The sequence below is a fragment of the Chiloscyllium plagiosum genome, unplaced genomic scaffold, assembly GCF_037043375.1.
Source record: "Chiloscyllium plagiosum isolate Xiang-an unplaced genomic scaffold, Cpla_swu_hap1 HiC_scaffold_12, whole genome shotgun sequence".
Lineage (NCBI taxonomy): Eukaryota > Metazoa > Chordata > Chondrichthyes > Orectolobiformes > Hemiscylliidae > Chiloscyllium > Chiloscyllium plagiosum.
In genome coordinates, this window is record NW_028270150.1 from 73,303,443 (window position 1) to 73,330,075 (window position 26,633).

Genomic DNA, 26,633 nt, shown 5'->3' on the forward strand with positions numbered 1-26,633 from the left:
ACCAGCAATGCATCCACAAAATCCTGCAAATCCAATGGCAAGGTAAACAGCACAATATCCATACCTTGAGACCAACATTGCCAGAATCAAGGCATTAGTTATTTTCAATCAGCAAGTTTAGGCAGGCCACATCATTTGCATTCCTGACACTCTGAGTTTGTTTTGGCAAGTGGTTACCAGGAAGGAAGAGAAAACGTTGAAGCCTCTCTGGAAAAATTGCAACATCTCCACTGATTCATTGCAATCTTTTGTCCCAAACCTCCAAAACTGGAGAAGAAGCACACTCTAAGGTAAAAACCATCTGGAGCATCGCCAACAGGCCCAGGTGGAAACCACATGTAAACAGTGGAAGGAGCATGAAAATCCAAACATTCCACACTCTCACTCTTGAAAAACAATTTGGCCAACTTTTGGCAGCGTGTGCTGGCACTGGACTGTTTAATCATCCCAGGACTTGTCAACTACAGAGTGGAAGAAAGTCACCCTTAGTCTTGAGGGATTGCCTAAAGAAGACAGGTGGCAGATTGGTGGGGAGTTAGGATATCAGCTGGGTTCAGGTATGATAGGTTAGCAGGTAAATGGATGAATTCTTCAGATATTATGAAGCTGTTGGATCAGGGACAAAAGTCATTTGGAAGATAATTGGTGGGAGGGTGAGTCTGTTGGGTGTTGGGGGATTAAGAATATTCCATGTGCTGGGGTCATTTCACATTAGAATTTTCAACCTCCCAGTAATTCCTGTAGTGCATACTGGGTAAAAACAATGACTGCAGATGCTGGAAACCAGAGTCTCGATTAGAGTGGTGCTGGAAAAGCACAGCAGTTCAGGCAGTATCCGAGGAGCAGGAAAATCAACATTTCAGGCAAAAGCCCTTCATCAGGAATATTCCCTTTTGCCTGAAATGTCGATTTTCCTGCTCCTCGGATGCTGCCTGAATTGTAGTGCATGCTGGGTCAAGACTACGTCGTGGTTTGAAAGAGTAGCTCCAGTCTACGGCTTAGTACCTTCCCAACTTGCTAGTGGAAGTTCTAGGCCACCGATAACAGACCTTATTTATGTCGAGCGAGAAATGGTACGATTTCAGTTCTGAACTCTATAACTTATTGAACAGTTTTACTCCTTCAAAGATATTGAGACGGTTATAATTTTGTTAAGTAAATAATCACTGAGGCACAGCAGTTTTAATTTATTTAGAATTGATTGTGAAGAAAAGGAACTGAATTTTTAGCAAGCTGTAGTTGCCACCTAGTGTTTGAAAAGATCAATAGCTTTCAGTAACTGGTGCTTTTTGCTGACCAGCAAAATGGCTAACCACCTCTGACAAAGATTGTTTTCAGAAACAGCATCCCACTGATACTTCCAATGTAGAGTTGACATCAGATTGCAATCCTGGGAAAGTAGCCTTGTATAAAGTTATCTTGCTTTCAAGAACTGTGACGTTACAATACTGTTAGATCTGAAGAGAACCCCAAGTGACCGTTATCTGTTTTCATACAAAGGAATTTTCCAGGATTAGTTCTTGGTCAGCTGGTGGACTGCTTCATGCATGCCTGCATTACGTTTTGTCTGGCATTTTTTTTTTGTCCGATTACTTTAACTAGGCAGCAATTTCGGGTGCCCTTTTTACAATCCTCAAAATGGTACAAGATCATGACTGTCTAATCTGACTACTTCAGTTGATTAACGTGTTTCACAAAATCAGTTCTGCCATAAGTACAGAATATTGATATGTGTTCGAATAGCAAATTTAGGTTGCTATTGAGCATCATCATTGGAAAGTCTCCAGTGGTAAAAGTACAGAGATGAGGAGTTTGTGTGTTTGGGTACAGGTGAATAACCTGGTGAGGCAACTGTATGTCTCCTTGAGGTATGAACTGGATATGTGTTTTTTTATTACCTGGCAAGTATGAGAGTTCATTATTTTCAAAGGTGCATCAAGTTGATACTAGATGAGGAAAGTCTTGAATTTAATTGTGAAGCTGTTACATTTTATGGTTGGATGAATGTCTGAGCAGAAGGCAAGCATGCGAAACGCCGCCTTAACCACGCTGTCTACCTGTGAATTAAATTTCAAGCAATTATGTACCTGAATCCCGAAACCCCTCTGTTCTACAACACTACCCAGGGCACCACCTTTAATTATACAAATACTGCCCTTGTTTGCATAGCCAAAATGCAATACCTCACGTTTATCTAAATCAAACTCCATCTGCCACTCCTCAGCCCATTGACCCAATTGATCAAGCTTTATAATCCGAGAAACTTTCTTCAGTGTCCACTATATTTTGCTGTCATCTGCAAACTTATTAACCATATTTGCATCCAAATCATTTATATAAATGACAAACAAAAATGGACCCAGTACCAATCCCTGTGGAACACCATTGTTGGTCACAGGCTTCCAGTCAGAAAAGCAACCCTCCACCACCATGCACTGTATCCTACCATAAACCCAATTTTGTATCCAATTGACAAGGTCTGCCTGAATCTCATGTGATATAACTTTACTTATTGGTGTATCATGTGGAATGTCAAAGGCTTTACTGAAATCCAAGTAAATAACATCGACCACTCTGCTCTCATCAATCTTTTTGGTTCCATCCTCAAAAGACACAAATAAGTTTGAGAGACACAATTTTTCTCTCACAAAAGTATGCTGATTATCCCTTATCAATCCTTGTTTCTCCAAATGTATACAAATCTAACCTTTCAGAATCATGTCCAACAACTTACCACCACCAAGGCCAGACTCTCTGATCTATAGTTTCCAGGCTTCTCCTTACAGCCTTTCTTAAACTATGGCACAACACCAGCCACTCTCTAGTCCTCCTCAAACGTGACACTGTAAGGAAGCACTGAGTCCATGACCAGTTGCTACTTAAGATGGTGGGGGGAAAAAAAATCAAATTACAGCAAAGCTTGAATTTGGATCTTCAAGTACATTTCTTGACCATGAGCTTAGTTCTACACAAATGGTTTATCACAGAATAATACATTAACTTGGTTATAGTTGGTGTACACCTTTCTAACAGCAAGGCATGTACTCTACTTTGCAGAAAACCTTGCTTTGAAATTTTAAAATATATCATGTTATAATTTTGTGCAACAGTTTGAAGGTTCTGATCAAAATAATTCAGCCTTTAAAACTGTGTATGCAACTGTGCAAAATGAATGCAGGCTATTTAAAACAATCAAGTGTATAACGTCCACTGAAATGACTAGCACCAACTCACTTACCTAGGAGCAAAAACAGAATACAAGATAAACATTTGTGAGATTTGTTGCTCCACTGGAATATCAGCGGAGTACCCCATGTGACCTCTTTTATCTGCTATGATTCAAGACTAGGTGCACCTTGAAGTTTTAGCTTTATGATGTTAATCTTAGAAAATATTAGAAGCACAACAGAAAAAATAAATTTTATTTTAAAAATTATTGCATTTGGTAGTTTAATATTGTCACAACTCTTTTTAAGATTAATTTTTATTTATACTTTTACATCTTATATAACAATATGTGTTAATAGGTTCAAATGCCATATTAAGCATTCCCCTTTTGTCAACACAATAAATACCTAAAACTTCGTGATTCCTGTAATATAGGGGGTCTATTTTCGGTTTTGCATGCAACCATACAAAGCCTCCAATCTAAGTTCACTCAGTCATTTATAGATACCAAGAGTTCCCTTCCTGCAATAGACTCCACCCCAGAGATACAGACTGTAAAGGTGATCTTTATTCCCCTCAAACGCTTTTACCTCATAATGCCATTTTTCTGCATGCCGGAGGTAGGCAGCAAGTGTCAACTTGCCTTGTGAGGTAATTGCTTTGTTTCAGAGCGAGAGATTTTCAAGTTCAAACCTTACTCCAGGGCTTAAAGAATTATTCTAAGTTGACACTTCAACATAATACAGAACAAGTCATGTATTTTCAAAACATTATCTTTTCTGCAGAGATATTTAAGTGAAGCCACACCTGCATGTACAGGTCAGAGTAAAAGTTCCCAAACCAGTTCACATTGAAGAATAATTAGATTACTTAGTGTGGAAACAGGTCCTTCGGCCCAACAAGTCCATACTGACCTGCCGACGCGCAATCCCCCCAGACCCATTCCCCTACATTTACCCCTTCACCTAACACTACAGGCAGTTTAGCATGGCCAATTCACCTAACCTGCACATGTTTGGACTGTGGATGAGGCCTCTTCAGAGTACTTTGTGCATTTCTGGTCTCCCTCGTACAGGAAAGATAGTATTAACATGGAGAGGGTTCAGAAAAGATTTACCAGCATCTGGGACTGGATTGAGGGCTGACTTTATTGAGGTTTATAAACCATGAGAGGCACAGATAAGGTGAATGACAAGGGTCTTCTCCCTAGGATGGGTGAGTTCAAAACTAAGGGGCATATTTTAAAGGCAAGGAGAAAAATTTAAAAAGGACACGAGAAGCAACTTCTTTTGCACAGAATGGTTCATGTGTGGAATGAACTGCCAGAGAAAGTGGTGGTTGCAGGTACAATTACACTGTTTAAAAGAATTTGGAATAGGAGTAGTGCAGGCAAGTGGAATTAGTTTAGTTTGGGTATATGGTCAACGTGGACCGGTTGGAACTAAAGGTCTGTTTCCATGCTGTATGACTCTATTTGGAGGCGAGTGGAGTGGGAAGCTTTGTGCATAACATTGCACTGAAAAAACTGACATGATTGTCTTTGATCCCCACCACAAACTCCGTGGCAACTGTCTAAAACTGAGCAAGAACATTCACAGAATTTTGGTAAAAATGTACCCCTCTGAGATGGCAAGAATGATGGTGTACAAGGTTTCTTAATTGGGCAAGAGTTGAAAACTCGTTTTTGTCATTGCCAAAAATTTGTTTTTTCAGTTTGCTCATGGCATGTGGGTGTTGTTGGATGGCCAGCATTTATTACCAATCCCTAGTTGTCCTTGAAAAAGTGGTGGTGAAATGCTGCAGCCTACATACACTCGGTTTACCCTCAATGCCATGATGTAGGGAATTCCAGGATTTTGACTCGGCAACAGTGAAAGGAGCAGTGACTAAATTCACTGATTAAATATTCACATTTTAGATGGTGAGCTTAGAATCTTGTCTATATTGCAAAGTTGAATTTTATGCTTTTGAGTCCTCTTATTAGTCCAGCTTGCTGTTTTTAGCCTCACACTTTCCTGTCCACAACTGAAAAACCTGACAGCACAAAAACTCATACCTGATGTTTTGTCAGCACCCATTGCAGCTCACTAGCTGTGCTGACCATCTAGCTTCACTTTACATCAATATGCTTCTTCAGCATAACCTACCTCCATGGTCAGTGGGCACACTCTTTGGGATCTTTATCCATGTAAGCAGTATTATCACTAGATTGTTAATCCAGAAACTCAGTTAATGTTCGGGACCTGGATTGAAACAGTGGAATTTGAATTCAATAAAGAATCTGGCATTAAGGGTTTATGATGTTAATTGTCAGAAAAACCCATCTGGATTCATTAATGTCCCTTAGGAAAGGAAACTGCTTCCACCTGGCCTGGCCAACATGTGACTCCAGTCCCATAGCAATGTGGTTGGCACTTAACTTTCTCTGGGCAATTAGGGATTGACAATAAATACAGGTCTCTCTTATGTCTTTCCCCTCTCACCATAAACCTATGCCCTCTAGTTCTAGACTCTCCCACCACAGGGAAAAGACCTTGTGTGTTTACCCTATCCATGCTCCTCATGAATTTATAAACCTCTATAAGGTCACCCCTCAGCCTCTGATGCTCCAGGGAAAACAGCCTTGCATGCTTCTTGCAGATGGTTTTGCATTAAGTCAATATTCTCTAACCAGTCAACGAGGTCACAGGACAGGGGTGACAATGCCCTGAGGTTAGGCAAGGTCATCCAAGGTGTACGCATCCCCTTTCTAAGATATGATTATTCCGTAGTGCCATGGGGTCTGGCCAAGCATAATGTCACTCCATATTTAAAAATCGCACAACACCAGGTTATAGTCCAACAGGTTTAATTGGAAGCACACTAGCTTTTGGAGCGGCGCTCCGAAAGCTAGTGTGCTTCCAGTTAAATCTGTTGGACTATAGTCTGGTGTTGTGTGATTTTTAACTTTGTATACCCCAGTTCAACACCGGCATCTCCAAATCATCACTCCATATTGTTCTGGAAATCAAGGAATTTCTTGCATTAAAAAATATCTCCCAATGAATTAAAAAAAAACGTAATTCAGCAGCCTGAACTTTTAATAGTACCTGTAAATTTTCAATTTGTAAGCATGTAATTTTTGGTTTTAGCAACTCTACCGAGAAAAATGTTCTGTTCACAGTTGTCAGCATCCTCCTGGAGCAAAAACAAACTGAAAACATCAACAGAATTATTTCTTTTTTAAAAAAGTTGATATTAATTCCTTTTTTTTTTAAAATGTGATTTTTTTTATTAAGTGGTAGTGTTGAGCTTCTATTTCAGCATTATGGCATTAATTTGAAGTCACAATGCATATGTTTGTATCATATTGCAAAAAAATTGCGAAAGCATGTCTCTGTATTCATGTACGTGAAACCTTTTTGTATTCACTTATCTATTATAAAAGAATTTGAGTATAGGTTATTACTGGCCTTTCCTACAGAGAGAAAAGAGCCTTACCATGACTATTCATCCACACACACGTGAAAGTGACAACTGGGTTACTGATTTCCTCATGCCTTCATGGGTCTGTTTACCAGATGATCGACCCATTTTGGTTGTTGTGCATCCAGGAAACTCAGCACAGGACATTCTTGAAGAGGCTTGTAAGGTATGTCCAAGATTAATTCTCTGTACACTTTCACCAAGTAGCTATTAGTGGAGTCAATTGCAGATGACGTTAGTTTGAAATCTCGTTGTTGGCTCAAGGATCTCTCAGAACTTTGAAAAATTGATTCCAAGATGAAAAGGTTATTACAATTTCAAAAGCTTGATAGTTCATAATTTTTGCTCAGCAAACCTTTTGCTTAAGTCAGTTGTTTAATTTTGATTTTCTTCCTGTGATTGAAATTGCTATTTTTTTCCATGTCGTGAAGTCTCCTTTTATATTATTACCTTTTAAATAACCTGTTTTTTTATTATGTTTTCCTTCACAGCACCCAATGATTAGCTTAACAATATCTAAGTTGCCAATCATTTATACTCTTACTCTGTATATAATAATTAATAGGATAGTAATTTACTGTTATATGTATTCATGAAAATACAGTCAATCGTGTGTAGGTGTATACTCTGTGGTTTAAAACATAATCTAAATTACCCTGTTATGTGTGAGTTTGAAATATGAACATTATCAGTATGAGCAAAATAACATTTATGTGTTAAATATTATTGCATTATGTGCTAAAATAAGTGGTGTACAAAAACCCCTAACAATTGTCTGAATATGAAAAGAACCCTTTCCGTCATGTTTGGACGTAAATAATACTGTCGTTAAGTTTATCTTTGCGTGTGCAGGAATAATAGGGTGCTTTTAGAAAAACGTATCACAATTCTTAAAGATTTTCTTTCCTGCAATATTTCATGTTTCTGCTATCTATTTAATTTTCGTCTGAAATTTTAAAATTCTGACTTCTTTAAAAATCTAACATCGGGGAGGACTTTTCATTGATAGAATGAAGTGTCGAAGAAAACAGTTTCCATTTCCTTTAATTAATTCCCCCATTTTTTAAAGCTAACTGTAGCTTTTGCTGTTGTACAGATAATGGAAATTTTAAAGCACATGTAATTTAAACAAATAACGTTTCTAGTTGTACTGGTTTTGCAAAATTTTTATAACATCAACATAAAGGTAATCCTTTGTATAATAAATCCCAATCTATCAGTATGCTTTTTCACTGTTGAGGATAGTTGAGTCATTTTTTTTCTACACTCCTTTGCAGAAGGGTTGCAGATTTAGCTCCTTAGCTGATGCAGAAGGGTTGTTGCACAGGTATAATAGGCCTTCTTGCCAAGTCACCATTGCTCATGCTTGAATCCATACAGAGAGTGTCACCATGTTATTTAATCTTTAGGCATTTTCTTCTAAATAATCTGTCCTTGAGATGTTGACAATGTGGGTAAAGCTGTATTTATTGACTGTCCTTAGTTGCTTTGAGAAGGCCTGTTTGAACCTCTGTCATTACAGAGTCATAGTGATCTACATCATTGCAAAACATTCTCTGGCCCATCACATCCATGTCTTTCAAAAACAACCACCTAACTATTCTAATCCATTTTGAAGCATTTGACCCATAACCTTGTATCCCTTGGCACTGCAAGTGCAAACCTGATTACTTCCTGTTATGAGCATTTCTGTCTCCATTACCCTTGTAGGCAGTGTTACAGATTCTAGCTGTAAAGGTTTTTTTCTCACATCTCCTCTAAAGCTTCTGCCCCTTAGATTAAACCTATGCCCCAGGTAATTGATCCCTCCATGTAGAAAAATTTCTTCCTGTAAATGCCCCTCATAATTTTATACATCTCAATCATGTCCCCTGTCAATTTCTTCTACTCTAAGGAAAACAGCCAGAATCTGTCCAATCCCCCCTCTTAATGGCACATCTCCTCTGCATGCATAAGGTCCTTGTATTTCCTGCTTCTGTGATTGTCAGCCATAGGGAACTCTCAAAGTTTTGCTCAGCAGCACTGAAAGAACAATGATACCTATCTAATTCAGGTGTGCGAATTGGACAGAAACTTGGAGTTGCTTGTGTTCTTTTGATGTAACTGTCCTTGCCCTTTGTGGTTGAGGCCACAAGTCTTGGCTATGTGATAAGCGTTACTTGCAGCCATAGCGTTAGTATTGAATGATGTGAATATTGAGTTCAGTGACAGGAATTGTGCTGTCCCGAAATATTGCACTTGTGACAATTTATACATAAGATTATCAAACTTTGAATTTTTTTAAATCTGCAAGTTCTTGTGGTGAAATTAGAGGTCAAATACACTGTTGTCTTAATATGCAATGCCGTTTCAAAGTGAATGAAATTATACTCGTGTCACAAGCCCTCTTTCTAGAATACACTTCATTCAAAAGCTGTATTTCAACACCTTTAGTAAAGGTGATGTTGAAAAAGAGTAGTTTGTGGGAAAGAATGCCATAGGCACAACATTTTTAATCATCAGTAATCATTTAATTTAAACAAATTACATTTCTTCTTATACTGATTTTGCAACATTTTTACAGCCTCAACATAAGGGTAATACAATAAATCCCAGTCCATTTGTATTATTTTTCTTTGTTGAGGATAGTTGAGCCGTTTTTGAGTGTTCTGTATGCAGTTTCTGTAAATGTCAGAAAACAATGCTATCTTTGGTGTAAAAACAGTCATAGTTAACTTGAAGTATGCCTGACATGGTCTGAATCACCATCAGCTGCACATCAATTTGTGTATGCATGTTTCGTCATTTATGACTTTATTCATGAAATATGTAAATATGAATATAGTTTGTTACAAATTGTTCTGATGCCGCCTTCCATATTATAACTTCTTGTTACCTGTGTTTTCTTTCCTGTCTCCTGCATCAGCTCATGCACATATACCTTTTTGTTTGATCTGCATCTTCTCACTTCAAATCACAATGTGAGTTAAGAACCTGAAGAGTTCTGGTACAGTAGTACGATTCAGATGTTAAGCAATCAAGCATTTCATTACAGACTTTTAAGAGTCAGGCAATCCTATTTAAAAGTTTAGTGTTAAGGTGTATAGTGGGTGTGGGGCAGGAACACTCACCCATGACACCCATCCAAATTTTATGATTTAAATGGATAATTGGTGTCATACAGGACTATGTACATAAATGTACAGTCTTCTTTATTTAATTAACTTGACAAGTAATTTTAAAAGCCTGCAATGAAATTTGGGATGCTGAATAGTTAGTTCCAGTAGATGCACTAAAACATTTTTTTGTAAATGTTCTGCATATTATTAAAATTGTTTATTACTTAACCTTTTAACTATTTATGGCATTTGCTCAGTAGGTCACTTTGGAAATGTAACTCTTCTCTATATATACATAAATTGTCAATTAATATCTCTATTAATTATAATGTGTGTAATAATATGCTTCAGTTATTTTTGTAACATTGCTTTTCCTTTTGAGTCAACAGTCCCATTATTTACATTAAAAGTGTTCCATCCTCACTAAGAAGTGAGGTAGGGGTTGGGAAGTTTCAGTCTAAGACTGTTTTTAGAATACTGAGAAGCCTTTGTAATGATCTGTTTATGTTATGTTGATGAAAAAAAATTCTTAAAAACTTTGACCATTGAGGTTTCAAAACCTTAAGGTATAGTTCAGCAAAAGCTCTATCAAACAAAAGTCTAAATAATGGCCTACTTGGATAATATATAGTTTATTGTAAAAAATAACACAAATTAGTGCAGATAAGATTGTTACACTTATCATTTGATATTGTCAGCTTTTGGTATCATTTGGCAATGCCTGCTGACACTGTAAAATGAATATAGAATAAAGCACTGGTTATAGATATCCAGTTACATGGTTGGTTGTTGAAAGATTCTTTTTCTTAAAAAAAAAACAAATTTATGCTCAAAAAGTAGTTTACTGCATTGAATTTTTTTCAGTATTACAGCACTTTTTTATGGACTTGTGTTTTGCTTTCTAGTTTGAAACAGATTTAGTAGTAGGTTCAGTAAACCAAATTCGCTTTCTATGCTAGGAACAAACAACAGAATGCCTGAGTTTGAACAAAGTCACAGCAGTGCCTCTTTGGATGTGTGGAACATTTTGTTTCCTCATATTTGTCTTTACATTTGAATATTTTGATCAAATAAAGGAACTGAGCTCTTTATTAATTCCCAAATGACCAGCTAAATGTGCCTCAAATTTCAGTTACAATTTATCTGCACCTTTCAGGGAGAAGATTAGCAAAACACTTTGACTATTATTCGTAGAAATCATTTGTATTCTTTTGTTTGTAGCAGTTACTGGTTTTCAGACTTGCATGAATTTAATGTGTTTGCATAATGCATTTGTAATTCCCTTTTGTCGCAGTTATTAATGCTCAGAACTCTCATAATATAGTTTAACTTGAGCTCTTCATGATAGATCATTATAGGAACTAGCATGTTTTGAACTAAATTGTTATTCAAATATTAAACTTATTTCTCTTTTGCTGCACAATCATGGAAAACTTTAGAGAACATGTTTTTTTTTCTCATATACCTTCATTTTAACTTTCAAAAGAAAAGCCGTCAAGAGCACATCTATTCTCCCTAATTTTCATGAGTATGAAGAATGACAATGAAATCTTAATCATCCATATATTTGTTTATGTTTTGATATTCCAATATCTAAGCATTATCAGATCAAATTTAAAAATATTAAATTGATGTACAGTAATGACTCATTAAGGAGTAGAGAGGATACTTAGATTAACAGGAATATTGCCAGAACCGGAAACTTTTAGATGTGAAGAAAGTTTGAATATGTTGAACTTGTTCTCTTTGGAATAGAGGAGACACAAGGAGTTTTAATTGAAGTGTATAAAATTGAGGGTCTGGATAAAATTAATGGAAAGATGTATTTGTGTGGCAGAGAGGTCTGTAACCATGGTGCACAAATTGAAATTAATTAGTCAAAGGAATAAGGAGGAGATGAGACTTTTTTTTTTACCTGAAGGGTGTCAAGTATTGGGAACTCACTGCCTGAAACAGTGATAGAAGCAGAAACCATTGCTTTCACCAAGGGTTTGGATGAAGACAGCAGTTGAGGCTACGAGTCAATAGCTGAACAGTGCACTTAAATTGGATAGCTCTTTTTGTTTTGGACAACACTGGCATGATGGAACGATTGGCTGCCTCCTGTCTTGAAACTACATGCGAGATCAGATCTACTTGTGCTTCAGTTTCAGCGATTCTATGTGTTAATCATATTAAGTTAGTCGAGATTTAAAGCAGTTTCCCCTTTCTACATCATCAAATCTGCATCGCATTCAACCACTGATTGCGTAGAACTCATTGTGGAGCTAAGTAATTTCAAATCTTTTCCTGTGCTGTATTGCATTAAGTTGGTTTAAAATTAGATTTCTGTTAACTAGAACAGGGTAGGGTTTTTTTAAATACACATCCAACCATTTCTAGTTTTTATATTTTGTAGGTACAATACTTGGAGCCAAGCAGTCACTATGTGCGTTTGAAGTTTACAGTGAACAACCAGATTCAATATTATGTACCAAAGCAAGAAGATATTCATGAACTGGTAAGTAGCACAAATCTGGGTTTACACAATGCTTAATTATGACTCTGCAGAGGACAGTGGGATATCTCTTGGCAATATGGCAGACCAGTGCGAGAGTAAGAAAAGTTTAATTTTTTTTGTCCATACCCTTCAAGAAAGTCAGATTGCGACAAGCAGTGGCCTTTTCAATACAGTATTGTACTTGACCATTATTGCACACACTGTCTTCTCACCTTTGCCTTGTTTTAAAGTTCTTAAGACAGTGATCAGAATCAATTAATGCATGATGAGAAAACAAGCAAAAAGGAAATGTGATTAAAGAATAATCTCAAGGAGAACATGCAAATATATAGACTGACTATGCTGTTATACTGGTCTGTTGCATTGCTACAAGGCAGTTGTATTTTTAAGTCTTTTGGTTTTATCTTGTATTTTTCCACTTGCATATTTCAGTTTTCTATGAATAGTTTTGACAGTACAGAACGTGGGTGTTGCTAAAAAAAATTCTTTTTTTGGAGCTCTTTGTCTTGCAGTCACTTGGACAATTCACAAGAAATACTAATTTGAAGGGAAAACAATGTTTTTACTCCGAGAAGAGAGCAACAAATGGTTGACAAGTAGACTGTGATTGGTAGAGGTGTTGCTATGGTGAATGCACTAATTAGATGATGACCAACCGTTTACTGCCAAGCTTTGCTAAAATTTTAAACCCGGTTCGTCACCTAACCACCACCCACTGACTCCATCAGCCTAGAAGCGGGCACATACAGGCTGTTTTCCTGACCAGGGCTAGAGACCTAGCAATCTTGCAGTGGAAGCAGCATTTATAGCTGTTGGCTTAATTTCGGGCCCTTCTGCTGCACTCTAACTGGAGTAAGTTCTCTGACTTCTTTGAACTTAGTGAAGTGTAAAGCTGACACGCTGTCGAAAATGCCAGCATTTTATGCTGAAGGTAAAACTTGTGTACAGGTGAAACATTGTGTCAAATACAGAATGCTGCAAAAAGTAGAAAACAGAGTCAATCCTTTTATCCACAATAACAAAGTAAACAAATTTTAATCATGAACACACAGAAAGACATGCAGTACCATGCCACACAATATCAACAATGTACAATATAAGCTGTACCAGAAGATTTATTTTTCTGTGTGGATTCAATTGGAATTTTTCTAGAATATAAGGACTATGATGTTATAAAACTATTAATGTGTTTGTTCTTGGTGTTACCTTTATACTTAGCTTTTACACTTTGAGATAGCTATCAATAAGTATTATTGATTACACACATTATATTAAAAATCTTCAAGCAACAGTCAAGATGAGAATAGTTAAAACAATAACTCTAAATAATATTATCTTAACAGTGCTACCTTGAGAAATGATAATATGACAGTACATATTATCCAGCAGAAAATATGAACCACAAGGTTTACTGTATGAACCAAACACTGGAAATGTGTATTTGTTACAAATGCATATAACCAAATACATTATTTAATTGTTAGTTATTTCCAAACAGCTTGCAATATCTTTCACTGTCACCGAGCCCATTCTGAAATTAACAGCTATTTTGTTTTTCAGTTATACCAAGAAATTGAAATTTGCCCAAAAAGTATTCATCGTGTTCAGTTTGACAAGTCTGATACATCTGTTAGTTATGGTAAGGATGTGTGCTAAATTCTAATCAAGTTTGTTTTATATAATATACAGATTTCTTTACACATTTCTGTTTGTGATTATTACTGCTTTGTTTTTGTTTGGTCATTCGGACGCTTCTGACAATCTCTAAAAATAATGTTTGTAATTTTCATAACTTTTGTGCAAATTGTTCATATTGTAAAAATTAAGGCCAGTTTTGAAGCCAGTCTGAAATTGATTTATTTGATTTGGGGATAAGGTCATGATATAAGCAGAGGCTTGACTATAAACAAATAACTTGAAGTTGCTTAATTTTAATTAACTGTATGTTGTGTTTGTGTAAAAATGCATGGCACCTTTTTCTTAAAATGCTTGTTTTTTTTTTAGTAGGTTAAAAATAAACTTCAAATGAACTAGCTATATTGGAATGTTTTGAAATTGTGATTATTTCAGGAGAATTCAGTTATATAGCTGTATGACCTTTGTTATATTTAGTGTACTCAGCCATTCTTCGATACCATATCGGATGAATTGAATTTGGTGCAGATTAGAATCTGTGATCGTGGAACCTCAGGCTGAAATAGATAGTTCATCTTGACATTTCTGACTGAAGTCATCCTTTGTAGCATATGCTAGATTTCTCCATTATTGAGGATAGGGATATTGTGGAATCTCTTGCTCTGATTACTTGTTATTTGTACATTGATGTTCAAGACTGGGTGTGGCAGCACTTCAGAATTTTGACCTGATCCTTTGGTTGCGGAATCACTTAGCAAGTGGCTGTTCCTTGTGAATGTAACATAGTCTTGTGTCATCATTTTACCAGATTGGTACCTCTTACATATGCTTGATGTTTCTTCCAATATGCTCCCCTATATTCTACATTAAATCAGAATTGATTCCCTGGCTTGATGGTAATGACAAAGTGAAGGATACATTTGGCCTTCAGGTTACAAATTTATGGTGGGGTACTGTTCATCTAATCACCACAATACCTTGATTGTTATCCAGTTTAGGGCTGCTGGAATAATTCCAGAATCTGCCCCATTTAGCAAGGTGATTATGCCATGCAAATTAATCAAGACCTTGTCACCATAGCAATTATGCAGTGGTCACTCCTGTCAATACAATCATAGAAAAAAGCTTCTAAACTAGAGAAGAGAGGATGAGTGCAAATATGCTTTCCTTCTTGTTTGTTATCTTGTTGTCCACTGTGGATCTGGCAATACATCTTTCACGACTTGGCTAACTTGGTCAACGGTGGTGCTTCAGAGCTTCTGTTGGTGATGGGTGATGAAGTCCTTCAGCAGAGTTTATTCTGTACTCTTTCTACCTTCAATGTATTTTCGAAAGCAGTGTTCAATGTGGTCAGTTAGCTGAAGGAGGGCAGTAGATGACAATCAGCAAGAAGTTTCCTTGCTCATGTTTGACTTTGTGCCATGAGACTTAATAAGACCTGGAGTCAAAATTGAGAACTCCCTGGACTAATCCTTTCTATCGAGACTCCACAGTGTCGTCCTCTGATGGTTTTGTCTTCCTGCTGCCAGGGAGAGACTTAGGCGATGTTTGAGGATTCTGGGATATTGGCTAAAAGATGTAGTATCTGTAGTATGACTGTAAGTCATTTCCTTGTCCAATTTGTGGAACAGTTCTCCCAATTTTGGCACCCGTCCTCAGTTGTTAATGACGTGGATTTACAATTTTTTTTATGATGATGTTTGATGAAGGTGTAATAGCCAACTTTAAACCCCTACCACCCCAATGTCCATTTATATGGTATGCATAACAATCAGGGGTAGAACACTCAATCATTCATCTCCCTAGTCTGGAAGACCATTGCAGAAACTGTAGAAGAGCTGCTCTGAAAATAAATATTCAAAAGGAAGGTACATTACCAGTAGAAAATTCAACAGACCCAGATTATATACAGCCAGAATACTGGGGAAGATTTAATGCAACCCCTAACTGTAAGCATTATGAAAGTTTCTAGAACCTGGAATTATGCCAAAGAAACTGGAGGGTGGAAAATATCTCTCACTGTCTCGCTACAGTATAAATTCTACCTCCTTGTATTCTAGTTCTTCAGATATAAAGATTCCAGTAGCCTTTTTGATTATTTTCTAAATCTGTGTATTTCAGATATCAATCTAGTAAAGTTCTTCTGAACTGTCCTAAATGCATTTACATTCTTCCTTAAATAAGGAGACCAAAACTACATGCAGATTTTTAGTGTCTCAAAATCAAAAGTTGCGGAGAGTGGATTGAATAATGAAGTTGAGGCAAAATGTCAGCCATAATTGATCAGTATTTCATTCTTGTTTGCTTTGCAACTATCTCTGCTGGAAATGAGTGTTTGCGTGACATGCGCATTTAGTTGCAAAGAAACGGTAGACCCACTGGGTGTATGGTCTATCTAGTTTTATTCCTGTTTCTTAAGTAATTACGCTATATCCATTGCTAATGCTATCTTGAAATCTGAGTTTTCCTTGTGTTCCAAATATTGATTTTCAGTGACTCTTAAATCTTGTGCAGCTTTAATTCAACCAAAACTTGAATACAGGTCGTTCTGCCATAACTTGACAGTTGCGTTCCTCTACAACCTTGCACTGTGGAAAATTGTGCAATGTAGAACTGCTAGAGAAAATTGCGCTGAAGAAGATTGCTATAGAAAATCGCTATACTCGATAAGTAGAATGTAGAAACAAACCTAAACAAGCTGATATAATGCAACCAAAAACTATAGCGACAACACCTTGCATCAAAAACATATCAGAAATTACTTCCAGACTACTCGGACCCTTTGGCATCATGGTAGCCCACAAACCTACCAACACACTAAAATAGCACCTAAAGGATCCATTAGATACCACCAGCAAAACTAATGTTATTTACATGATATCATGCAAGAACTGTTTTAAAAGAAAACATACATCGAACAAACTAGCAGGAAACTTGCCACCAGGATACATGAATACCAACTGGCCATCAAAACACATGACCCACTCTCACTAGTATCCATACAGACAAAGAAGAATACCACTTTGACTGGGACAACATACATATCCGAGGACAGGCGACATGCTTGAGAATTCTGAGAGGCGTGGCATTCTAACCAGGTCTCCATCAATAAACACATCGATTTAGATCCTATCTACCTTCCCTTGAAGAAAAGAACTAGAAATGACACTACTCACCTTAGGAAACCAAGACCGATAAATGGAGAGGCAGGACATACCACAAGTGCTTCACCAAACACTGTTACTGATGAGTTTACCTCGTATGGTGACGAAACATCTGAAAACAAGCCTTCAAGCTCAGCAAGCTAACTTATCCACAATTCATCAATCACATTGCCAATTCGCTTTGATGAAACACGCATTATACCAGAACGACTACTACCATTCTATATTTGAGAAGTGTGTTTTAGCAGCTGACCATAGTTACCATAATGGCATCCGAAAGGTGATTATTATCTCATCTCTCGCATCCAGTCTTGCGACATCATAACCTTCGAGCATTCTTTTATTTTATGAATTCTACTGTACGTGACCTTTGCAGCAATTACTCTCCAAGCTGCTTAATGTGACATTTTCGTCTGTTTTCCTCCTTCTCCTTGTTTCCTCTTTGAATTAAAGGTAGAATGTATAGCTTAAATTCGTATTCAATTTTCCTAAATTGTGGTACACCTTAGTAAATTTTCTTTTCTCCTACCATATGCACATTTTCTTGTAATGCCGTCATCTTTGTTAATATTGAAGCTGGAATCTTATAACTGAAATCTGAACCTACTGGTGGCAACGACCTGGTCAAAAATAGCTGTTAAGTTCTGTCATTTGAACTAACTTATCTTAGGATGTGGTGCCTTGCTGCAGGTCTTTCTGCTAACATGTCTGCAATCTGCTTCGTGACTAAACAGTTTCCTGTGATTTTGACCTTGTTTATCATGTGTAAAACGCTAATACAGAGACCTCCCAATTCTTCATGGCAACCTTCAAAAATGGGTCAGCAAGGAAATGCTAAAGATCAAATGGGGAATTGCTTAATGACTCGCCACTTTTCCCCAGAGATTGACACGGCCTGAAATTCTAAGCGAGTAATCAACATAAACAGGTGAAAATTCAATTGGATTTATCTTCATTTTTCTATTCGGAAAGATGGCGTAAATCCCACCCATTGTGACATCCTTGCTTATCGGAATAGGGGGTGCATTCCTTATATTCTACTTTGAATGATTACTGTATATATGAAGAGTTTTCCTGATTTAGTCCTAAATGTGCCATACTTCTCTGAATGGCGTATCCTGCATTTATTGAGAATTGTTTAAAAAGCATCTAAGTCTTCCTGAACTCTTAACCTGCTTCAAATTATTGAAAAATTCTAAGGAAACAGTTACGAGCAGTGTTCCCTCTAAAATGTGTATACTCAGCTGTGCAGTAATCTGGAACATGCGACATATTAAAACAAATGACTTTGTCAGTTCATTCGGAGAAATTTCCAGGATTGTCTCAGTCATGACATTTGAAAAGTAAACAGCTCATGGCCAAAATGTGGTGCCCGGAGGAATTTGTAACCTGCTCAATACAAAGGATGTTGACAAGAAACGTTTGCTATGAGCCATTTAAGGTCTATCCAGCACTGTAGTTTGTCACTGTGGTGAAAGCAAATGGAAAAATACAAAGTATTGTGTCATTTTATTTGCATAAAAAGACACCATAATAGCACACAACGTGTACCTGTTGGTTGATTTCTTAATGTGACTATATTAGGAGATTATATCATTCATTGTATTTCAGACTCTGTTGGAAAAATTTGTCAATCTGAGAGACTGAGATACTAGGGCTGCTCGAGTCAGATTTTTAAGAGTTTTAGGAGCTTTTTTTGAAGATGATATACCTAACCAGTGATCACCAACAAACATGTATATTTTTAAAAATGTAACTTAATGTTTTGTCAGGAGGAAACTGTACTCCAGTTTGCATTAACCCCTCTGACACACACCCTCCCAACCTAATTCCTTTCCAACCCCGTTAGTTTATCTGAGGGTAGTTACCAGAGAGCAGGTAGCCTAAATTCTATCCAGCGCTACAGTCATCGCTGATCTTTTATCTGCTTTCCCCTACATCGGAAATACCCTAGTCCACAGAAGCAATTTATTAAGTTGCTTCTTACAGGCATGCCAAGCACTAAGGCTTGTCACAAATTGTTAAAATTAATCTCAGGGTCAGTATCTTTTGAGCAAGCTTGCGGGTTTTCTGATTCAGTGGAAAGCCTGAACACAGTTGTGCACCCACAGAGATAATCAGTGTAATTTTCCAAGTGTCAGGCTCGACCCCCTTTGATTAAACATTAATTATCCCCTCCTTAATGAATACTTCAATCACAACTTCAGTTGTAACCATTGCAGTTGGAATACCTTCTACTGTGTGGAGTTCCTTACAGAAAATTATTAATACTATTAGCAAACAGATACATTACTAATCAATTGTCCTTCAACAAAAGGACTTACTTTCTGATCTGTAGACATGTGATGTTTCCGACATAATCAGATTGACATAACTCATATTCTTTAATGACAACAGAACACAACAGGAAGAAGTGATGTCATTTTGAACAAATGATATTTGTCTTTGTCATCTAGAGTCAAACCTCCATAACTAGTATGTTTCAATTGTAACACATGGTTCTTATGATAGAAATTTTGTTCAGGAACTCATAATGGGGAGAAACATTGGTGATCATTGATGTGAGCAGGATCTTTGTTCCTGCTACATCTTGCTCATATCTTGCGCCAAAACAGGCCCACAACTCCTTACGCAAAAGAAAAAAAGAAGAATTTATACGTTCACTTAGATGAGAGCTGCTATTTACAGAGTTAATTAGTTTTCTATCAAGTACAAGCAAGCACTGCAAACCAACATCGCTGTAGACTTGGGTCAAACTCTTTATCCATAGGAGTGAAACCATCTGGACATCCAGGTCTACCATGATATATAAGCCGCTGCTGCAAATCTGTAATTTACCCAGATCTTTAGATCAGTAACGTAACCGTTATAATGCTTTTAACCTACTTTTTTTTAAGTATTTGTTTATTTTTCAGCACAATTTAATTCTTATTTATATGATTTGTCTCTTCGTTTAGGCTTTTGTGTATCTTTAGTTGAAGAAGAGGGATCACACCAGCAAATGATTATTACTGAAGTAAAAGAAGGTGGTTTGGCTTCATCTAAAGGTAACTAGTTCTCTTCACATATTTTTATCTTCAAGCTTTGAGTTTTTTGTAACAACTAAGTGTTGAAAAAACATTTTTCAGTTTCTCTTTATCTAGCAATCCTCTGTCATTAAATATTGTTTACATAAGATTCTGTCTTTCTAAATTTGAGAGGTATGTTTAGAAAAATGCAGCTAATTAATTAATCCAATGTAAATGCATAAAATGGTTATAGGGTCTTGTGGTGCAGTGGAGGCATCCCTATATCTGGACCAGGAGGTTTGGGGTTCAATTCCCACATATTCCAGAGATGTGTAATAACACATCTGAACGATGTGACTAAGAAGTATCTGTATGACAGTTTTTGTTTCTTTGACTCTACTCACATCCTAACATAAAGCCATCTTTTCAATCTAGCACTTAAAAAGAAAATTTAGCACCACCTTCAAAAATGTCAAATTATTGCATTCCTGATTTGCATCCTATCTTAGCTGCATACCAGTATTGTCATTCTGTTTCTCATTATAGGCTAGAAGTAATTAAAACTGAGTACAATCCTGGAGAAGACAACATAGTTGATGCACCATGTGGAGGAGAAAATGAAGAGAAAGCCCTTTAATAAGTTGTTAGAAGTAATACTTGAGAATTTGTCCTGTTGATATTTCCACTGAATTTGGGATTCGTAGTCATAGAGTTTTGAGTTTGATGTTTCTCAACTTGATAAAGTCCTGCCTGTTTACTTTGCAAAATGTAGTACACTGATGGATATGATGTTGAAGTCTCAAATGTTCAGAGTAATCTGTGTTTTGATCCACATATCTTGAAGAATTACCAAACAAATGAAATGTTTGAAATCTTAAAGCAGAAATGTTAGAAATGCATAGTGGAGTTGTGAACATCTGGAAAAAGAAGAGTGCATAAAGTTTTGTTGAAGCCAACCAAAACAAAGGGGAGGAAGTCTTATGAAAACAAATATAATCTTGATCTCCTGTAGTGCCACCTCTTGTATCACCTCTTGGGCAATATGCCAGAGGGTGCCTGGTATTCATGAACTGCAGTTTTAGCATAGCAACAACTTGTATTTAAACTGCACTTTCTAAAGTTGTAAAACATCGCAAGGGATTTCAAAGGTGTGTAGGCAAAGACATTTGACACTTTACAATACAGAGATGTTGGAACTTTACTTCACCCATTCTGGCGCAGGAATCATGTCTGGTGTCAAATTGGCACCAGTAGACTTGTGACAATGAATTCACCACCTTAATATGTACACTCTTATTCTTGCCGACCTTATCTGCTTTGCGTCCTATACTCCTCCACCTGACAATGATGTTACCAAAAGGTAGCATATAGCTCAATGGACATTGATTTTTGAAGAATTCTGGCGAAGAAGCACTTGCTGAATTCCAAAGGAGGGAGAATTGTAACAAATTAACAACTTTGCATTCAATTGTAAAAATGCAGATGAAGACATTGATTCATCTTTTAATCTTGATTTTGCTTCTCCACCCCGCCACCTCAGCCCAAAACTGCCTCAAAGCTCATCATCTTCCAACCCCATAGAAGCTCACTTCTACCTCCTCCGCAAAATCCATAAACAGGAATGTTTGGACAAATCCATTGTTTCTGCCTGTTCCTTCCCTACAAAACTAATCTTTCCCTACCTCAGCTTGATTTTTTGCGCTCCTTGTCCAATCCATTCTCATTTACATCTGCGATTCCTCTGATGCTTCACATCAGTTTCAGAATTTCCAGTTTGTGGGCTCCCGTCGCCTCCTTTTCACCGTGGATGTGCAATCTCTTTCACATCCATCCTCCATCAGAATGGTCTCAGGGCTCTCCACTTCTTCCTGGAAAAAAGGCCTGAACTGTCCCCATCCACCACCACCCTCCTCCGCCTAACCGAGTTCATCCTCACCCTGAACAACTTCTCTCTCTTCTTTCAGGTTAGCAGAGTGGCCATAGGAACCTGCATGGGACCCGGTTCTGCCAGTCTCTTTGTGGGCTAAATGGAATATTTCTTGTTCCAGTCCTATTTGTATCATCTATAAATACGGGGTGAAGTGCTGAATGACAGAAGAGTGACTCATTTGTACTTTTTGTTTGTAAGGAGAAGCCGGGGAACTATAGACCTGTAAGTCTGACTTCAGTGGTGGGCTAGTTGTTGGAAATGATTCTGCAAGATAAGCTTTATGTGCATTTGGAGAGGCAAGGAATGATTAGGGATAGTCAGCATGGTTTTGTGTGAGGGAAATCTGGTCTTGGAAATGTAATTGTGTTTTTTGAGGAAGTAACCAAGAAGATTGATGCGGGCACAGCAGTAGACATTGTATACTTGGACTTTAGCAATGTTTCTCATGGTCAACAGTAATTTTAGATGGCATGGCATTCAGGGTGAGCTTGTCAACTGGATACAAAATTGGTTTTATGGAAGAAGACAGTGATGATCTTTTTTCCAAGATGAAATGGAGAGCCCTGATGGAGGATGAATGCTAAAGGGATTTTATTTTTTGGACTGCAGGCCTGTGACAGTGGCATTCCGGAGGGATTGGTACTGGGTCTACTTTTTTGTTTGTCATTTACATAAATGATGTGAGTATTGAAAGCATGATTAGTAAGTTTGTGGATGACACCAAGCTTGGTGGTGTAGTGGGCCGTGAAGAAAGTTACCTAAAATTACAAAGGAATCTTGATCATTTGGGTCAATGTGCTGAAGTTTAATTTGGATAAATGCGAGGTATTGAAGTCTACTTAAAAAAAAAGACCAGATCTACACAATTAAAAGCAAGGCCTCTTTTTGGTGAGACCTCTTCTGGAGTACTGTGTCCAGTTCTGGTTTCCCTGCTATAGAAAGGACGTTATTAAGCTGGAGAAGGTTCAGAAGAGATTTATCAGGATGTTGCTTAAAATGGAGGGTTTGAGTTAGAAAAATAGGAGCGCAGGCGGTTGAGAGGTGACCTTCTGAAGGCTTATAAAATCATGAAGGATATAGGTAAGGTGAATGGCATGTATCCTCCTCCTTAACCCCCCAGTGTGGGAGATTTCAAGACCAATTGACATAGTTTAAGGGGAGGGGCAAAAGAGTTTTAGAAAGCACGAGGGGCAGCTTTGCTTTACACATTTGGATAAGTTCATGAATAAGAAATGTTTGGAGGGATATGGCCCAAGCGCAGGCAGGTAGGACTCGTTTAGTTTGCGATAATGGTTGGCTTGAACAAGTTAGACTGAAGGATCTGTTTCCAAAATGTCCAAGTTTCCTTCCAAGTAATACACCATCTTAATTTGTAAGTATAATTGCTGTTCCTTCATCAAGGCTGGGTCAACATTTTTGAAACATAACAATCCTGTGAAATGGATCACAGTGGTTCAGGATGGCTTAGCATTATCTTCAAAGGTAATTTAAAAGGATAGTAAATGCAGTCCTTGCCAGCAAGATCTACAATTTATGAAGATGAATGATAACAAAAACAAACATTGCTGGACAATTTCATCAGGTTTGGCAGCATCTGTGGAGAAAAATCAGTTTAACATTTGGGGTCCAGTAACCTCCTTCAGAACTGATGGTAGGTAGGAAAAAGTTGTTTTTTATGCAGAAGATAGGATTGGGGAGGGGGTAAAGAGTAAATGATAGGTAGAGATAAAGGCCGAAGAGAGAGAACAGTTGGAAAGACAAAGGCATGGATAACGGTCAGTCTAAGCTAATGGATGGTTACTAAGAAGGACTATTAGTGGCTCATAATATCTTCATTTAATATCTCTCCCATCTCCTGAGATTCAACAAAAGATTACTACTTTGAACTTTAAGGGGCCCTACTCTTTCTATAGTTGCTCTGTAGAATCTGTTTGGATTAACCTTCATCTTATTTGCCAAAGCCATCTCATATCCTCTCTTTGCCTTCCTGATCTCCTCCTTAAGAATACCCCAAACACTTTATACTGTTCAAGAGATTCATTTGAACCCAGTTGTGTACATCTAATACGATTCTTTTTATTCTTGACGAGAACATCAATATCTTTTTCTCATCCATTGGTCTGTATTTCCTGCCAGCCTTGCCGTTTACTTGAACAGGAACATGGAGTTGAAAGTGAGTTGTTTGTGAGAAGATAATTGTTTTTAAGGGAAGATTTAATTTATCTAATGAATCAGGAGATAAAGGGGGCAATATTAGGCAAAAGGAGTACAGAAAAGAAGTGTGACATTTTAATTACCATGAGTTGTATAGTGTGGGACAATTGAAGCAGAGGAGATGAGACAGTTCATACACTTCTGTAAGAGGTTGGGACAGGTGGAAGGTACTGAGGCATACGAAAAGCCTTCATCTTAAGCCAGGGATGATGGCAGAGGTGAGATTTTTAAGAAGCTATTAAACCAAAAGCAAAGGATGAAGTGAAAGAACATTTGTAAATCTAGAATCCATGACAATATAGCCTGTATGTCAAATTGCTCAATAGAGGGGATAAGGACACAGAATCATGATAGCACCAAAGACGCACACCAAGAGGGTGTGTCGTGTATGCAGAAGGAAGCTTAAATAGTGTAGACAGGCAGCAGAGAACATAGCTGAGCAAACACTTCCTTTGAACCAAGACTTGTAAACTGGAATAACTGGTACAGTGCATTGGTTGAGACCAAGCTATCTTGAAGGTTATGAAACAAGGTTGAATGATTATTATTCAGGTTCATATCAATGGCTGAGTGACCGTGGCTATGTGAGTAAAATCTTCATGGAATCGCAAAATTGTTACGGTCAGCAGAAAACTGTTCATGGTTGTGGATATGTTTGCTGAGCTGGGAAGTTGATTTGCAGACGTTTTGTCTCTGTCCCGGTGACGTCTTCGCTGCTTTGTAGCCTCGTGTGAAGCACTGTGATACTGTGTCTTCTGGAATTTATTTGATTCCGTTCCTGCCGGTTCTGGTTGTTCGTTGTAGTCAGTCTGGTCCATGTGTTGGTTGATGGAGTCTGTGGATGAGTGCCGTTTATGAGAGAAGAGGAAACCAAGAACTAACTCCCACTCCTGGATGTGATGGTAGAAAGAACCCAGAACGGTGAATGCACCACAGAAGTGTACAGAAAAGCTACGCACACGGACCAGATCTTGAACTACAACAGCACAAACAAGAGAAGTTGCATTCGGACCCTGTTCAAAAGGCCTACAACACACTGCAACACACCCGACCTGCGAAGAGAAGAAGGAGGAATATGTCTACAGAGTCTTCACCATGAATAGCTACATCCGCAATTTCATTTGCACATGTCTAACAGACAACAACATGATGAGGACTGCCACGACTCAACACTAGCTGCTCTACCTTGTGTAAAAAGCATCTCTGAACTGACAGCCAGACTTATCCGATCACTCGGATTCATTACAGCCCATAAACCGACAGCCACGCTCAGACAACAACTCACCAGGACAAAAGACCCTATACCCATCATGCATGACAAACGTAATTTTAAAAATTCCATGCAAAGACTGCACAAAACACTATATAGAAAAAACAGGCAGACAACTGGCAATCCACATCCATGAACACCAACTAGCCATTAAATGCCATGACCCGCTTCCCTCATAGCTATACATACAGATGTCACAGACCACAAATTCGACTGGGACAACGCAATGATCAAAGGACAAGCTAAACAGAGGACAGCCAGAATATTTCAGGAGGCATGGCAGTCATCCACAGACTCCATCACCAAGCACATAGATCTAGACCCAGTATACTGGCCACTACAATGAACAACTGGCACCAGGAACCAGAAGCAGCAGGAACAGAACAAAATAAATCCCCGAAGACACAGTACAGCAGCGCTTCATGGGAGGCTTCAAAGCACTGAAGATGTCACTTCGTCAGGGGACAAAACGTCTGCAAACAAGTTCCCAGCTCAGTGAACACACCCACAACCATGGCAACCAGCACCCAAGCTATAAATCTTTGTGAAAACCTTGAAGACTGTTCAGCCCATCGTATCTTTTAGATTGTGATGATTTCTTAAGTATACAAATCCCACCATATATTTTCTTAATCCTATTTACTGCTTAGTCTTGTCCACTTGGTTTCCAAAACAAATGCAACTTTGTTGGGAGTTGGGACCAGAGGACAAGGGATTTGTTGGGAGTTAAGAGGCAGGTGGAAAATAGTTGAAAGAAACTGCAGTTTCTGCATCTCCAAATTACAGCTAATACTGATATCATTCATAAACCTTGGGCAGTATCCAGTTCTAAGCTTTTGGAAGCCATTTTTGCTCTATAAGTAAAATCATACAGATCAAAGTGAATGTCAGCTGAGCACAGTACAGCCGGTGAAGAATGCAAGACCACCACTGCTTCTGTGAAACTGTTTGGAGGTCAAATACTGAATGGAGACTTTTTGATCTCTAATGCTATTGGTTGCTATCTTTAGTATACTAACAGTAATACAGCATTGAAATATTTTACTTTATAGTCAATGAAATTTGTATTCATCTTAATGTTCAGTGGAGTCAAATTAAAAAACATAAACACCAAGAATTTAGGCCATTCATTCACACACAAGTTGTGGAGCAACTGTACTGTGATCAGAGTGATTCTTGCA

At 37.7% G+C, this 26,633-nt stretch overlaps 1 protein-coding gene across 3 annotated transcripts in view; it reads left to right on the forward strand.

Annotated features, from left to right (window-relative positions):
* Positions 1-26,633, forward strand: part of tiam1a (TIAM Rac1 associated GEF 1a) — a 333,343-nt gene that overhangs the window by 195,337 nt on the left and 111,373 nt on the right. For 2 of the 3 annotated variants that reach the window (XM_043700703.2, XM_043700702.2), the window contains exons 10-13: positions 6,632-6,799; positions 12,130-12,231; positions 13,792-13,870; positions 19,988-20,077. In XM_043700703.2, the coding sequence (XP_043556638.1) occupies positions 6,632-6,799; positions 12,130-12,231; positions 13,792-13,870; positions 19,988-20,077 (439 nt within the window). The remainder of the gene's footprint in view (positions 1-6,631; positions 6,800-12,129; positions 12,232-13,791; positions 13,871-19,987; positions 20,078-26,633) is intronic. The other variant, XM_043700705.2, reaches the window with a different exon arrangement.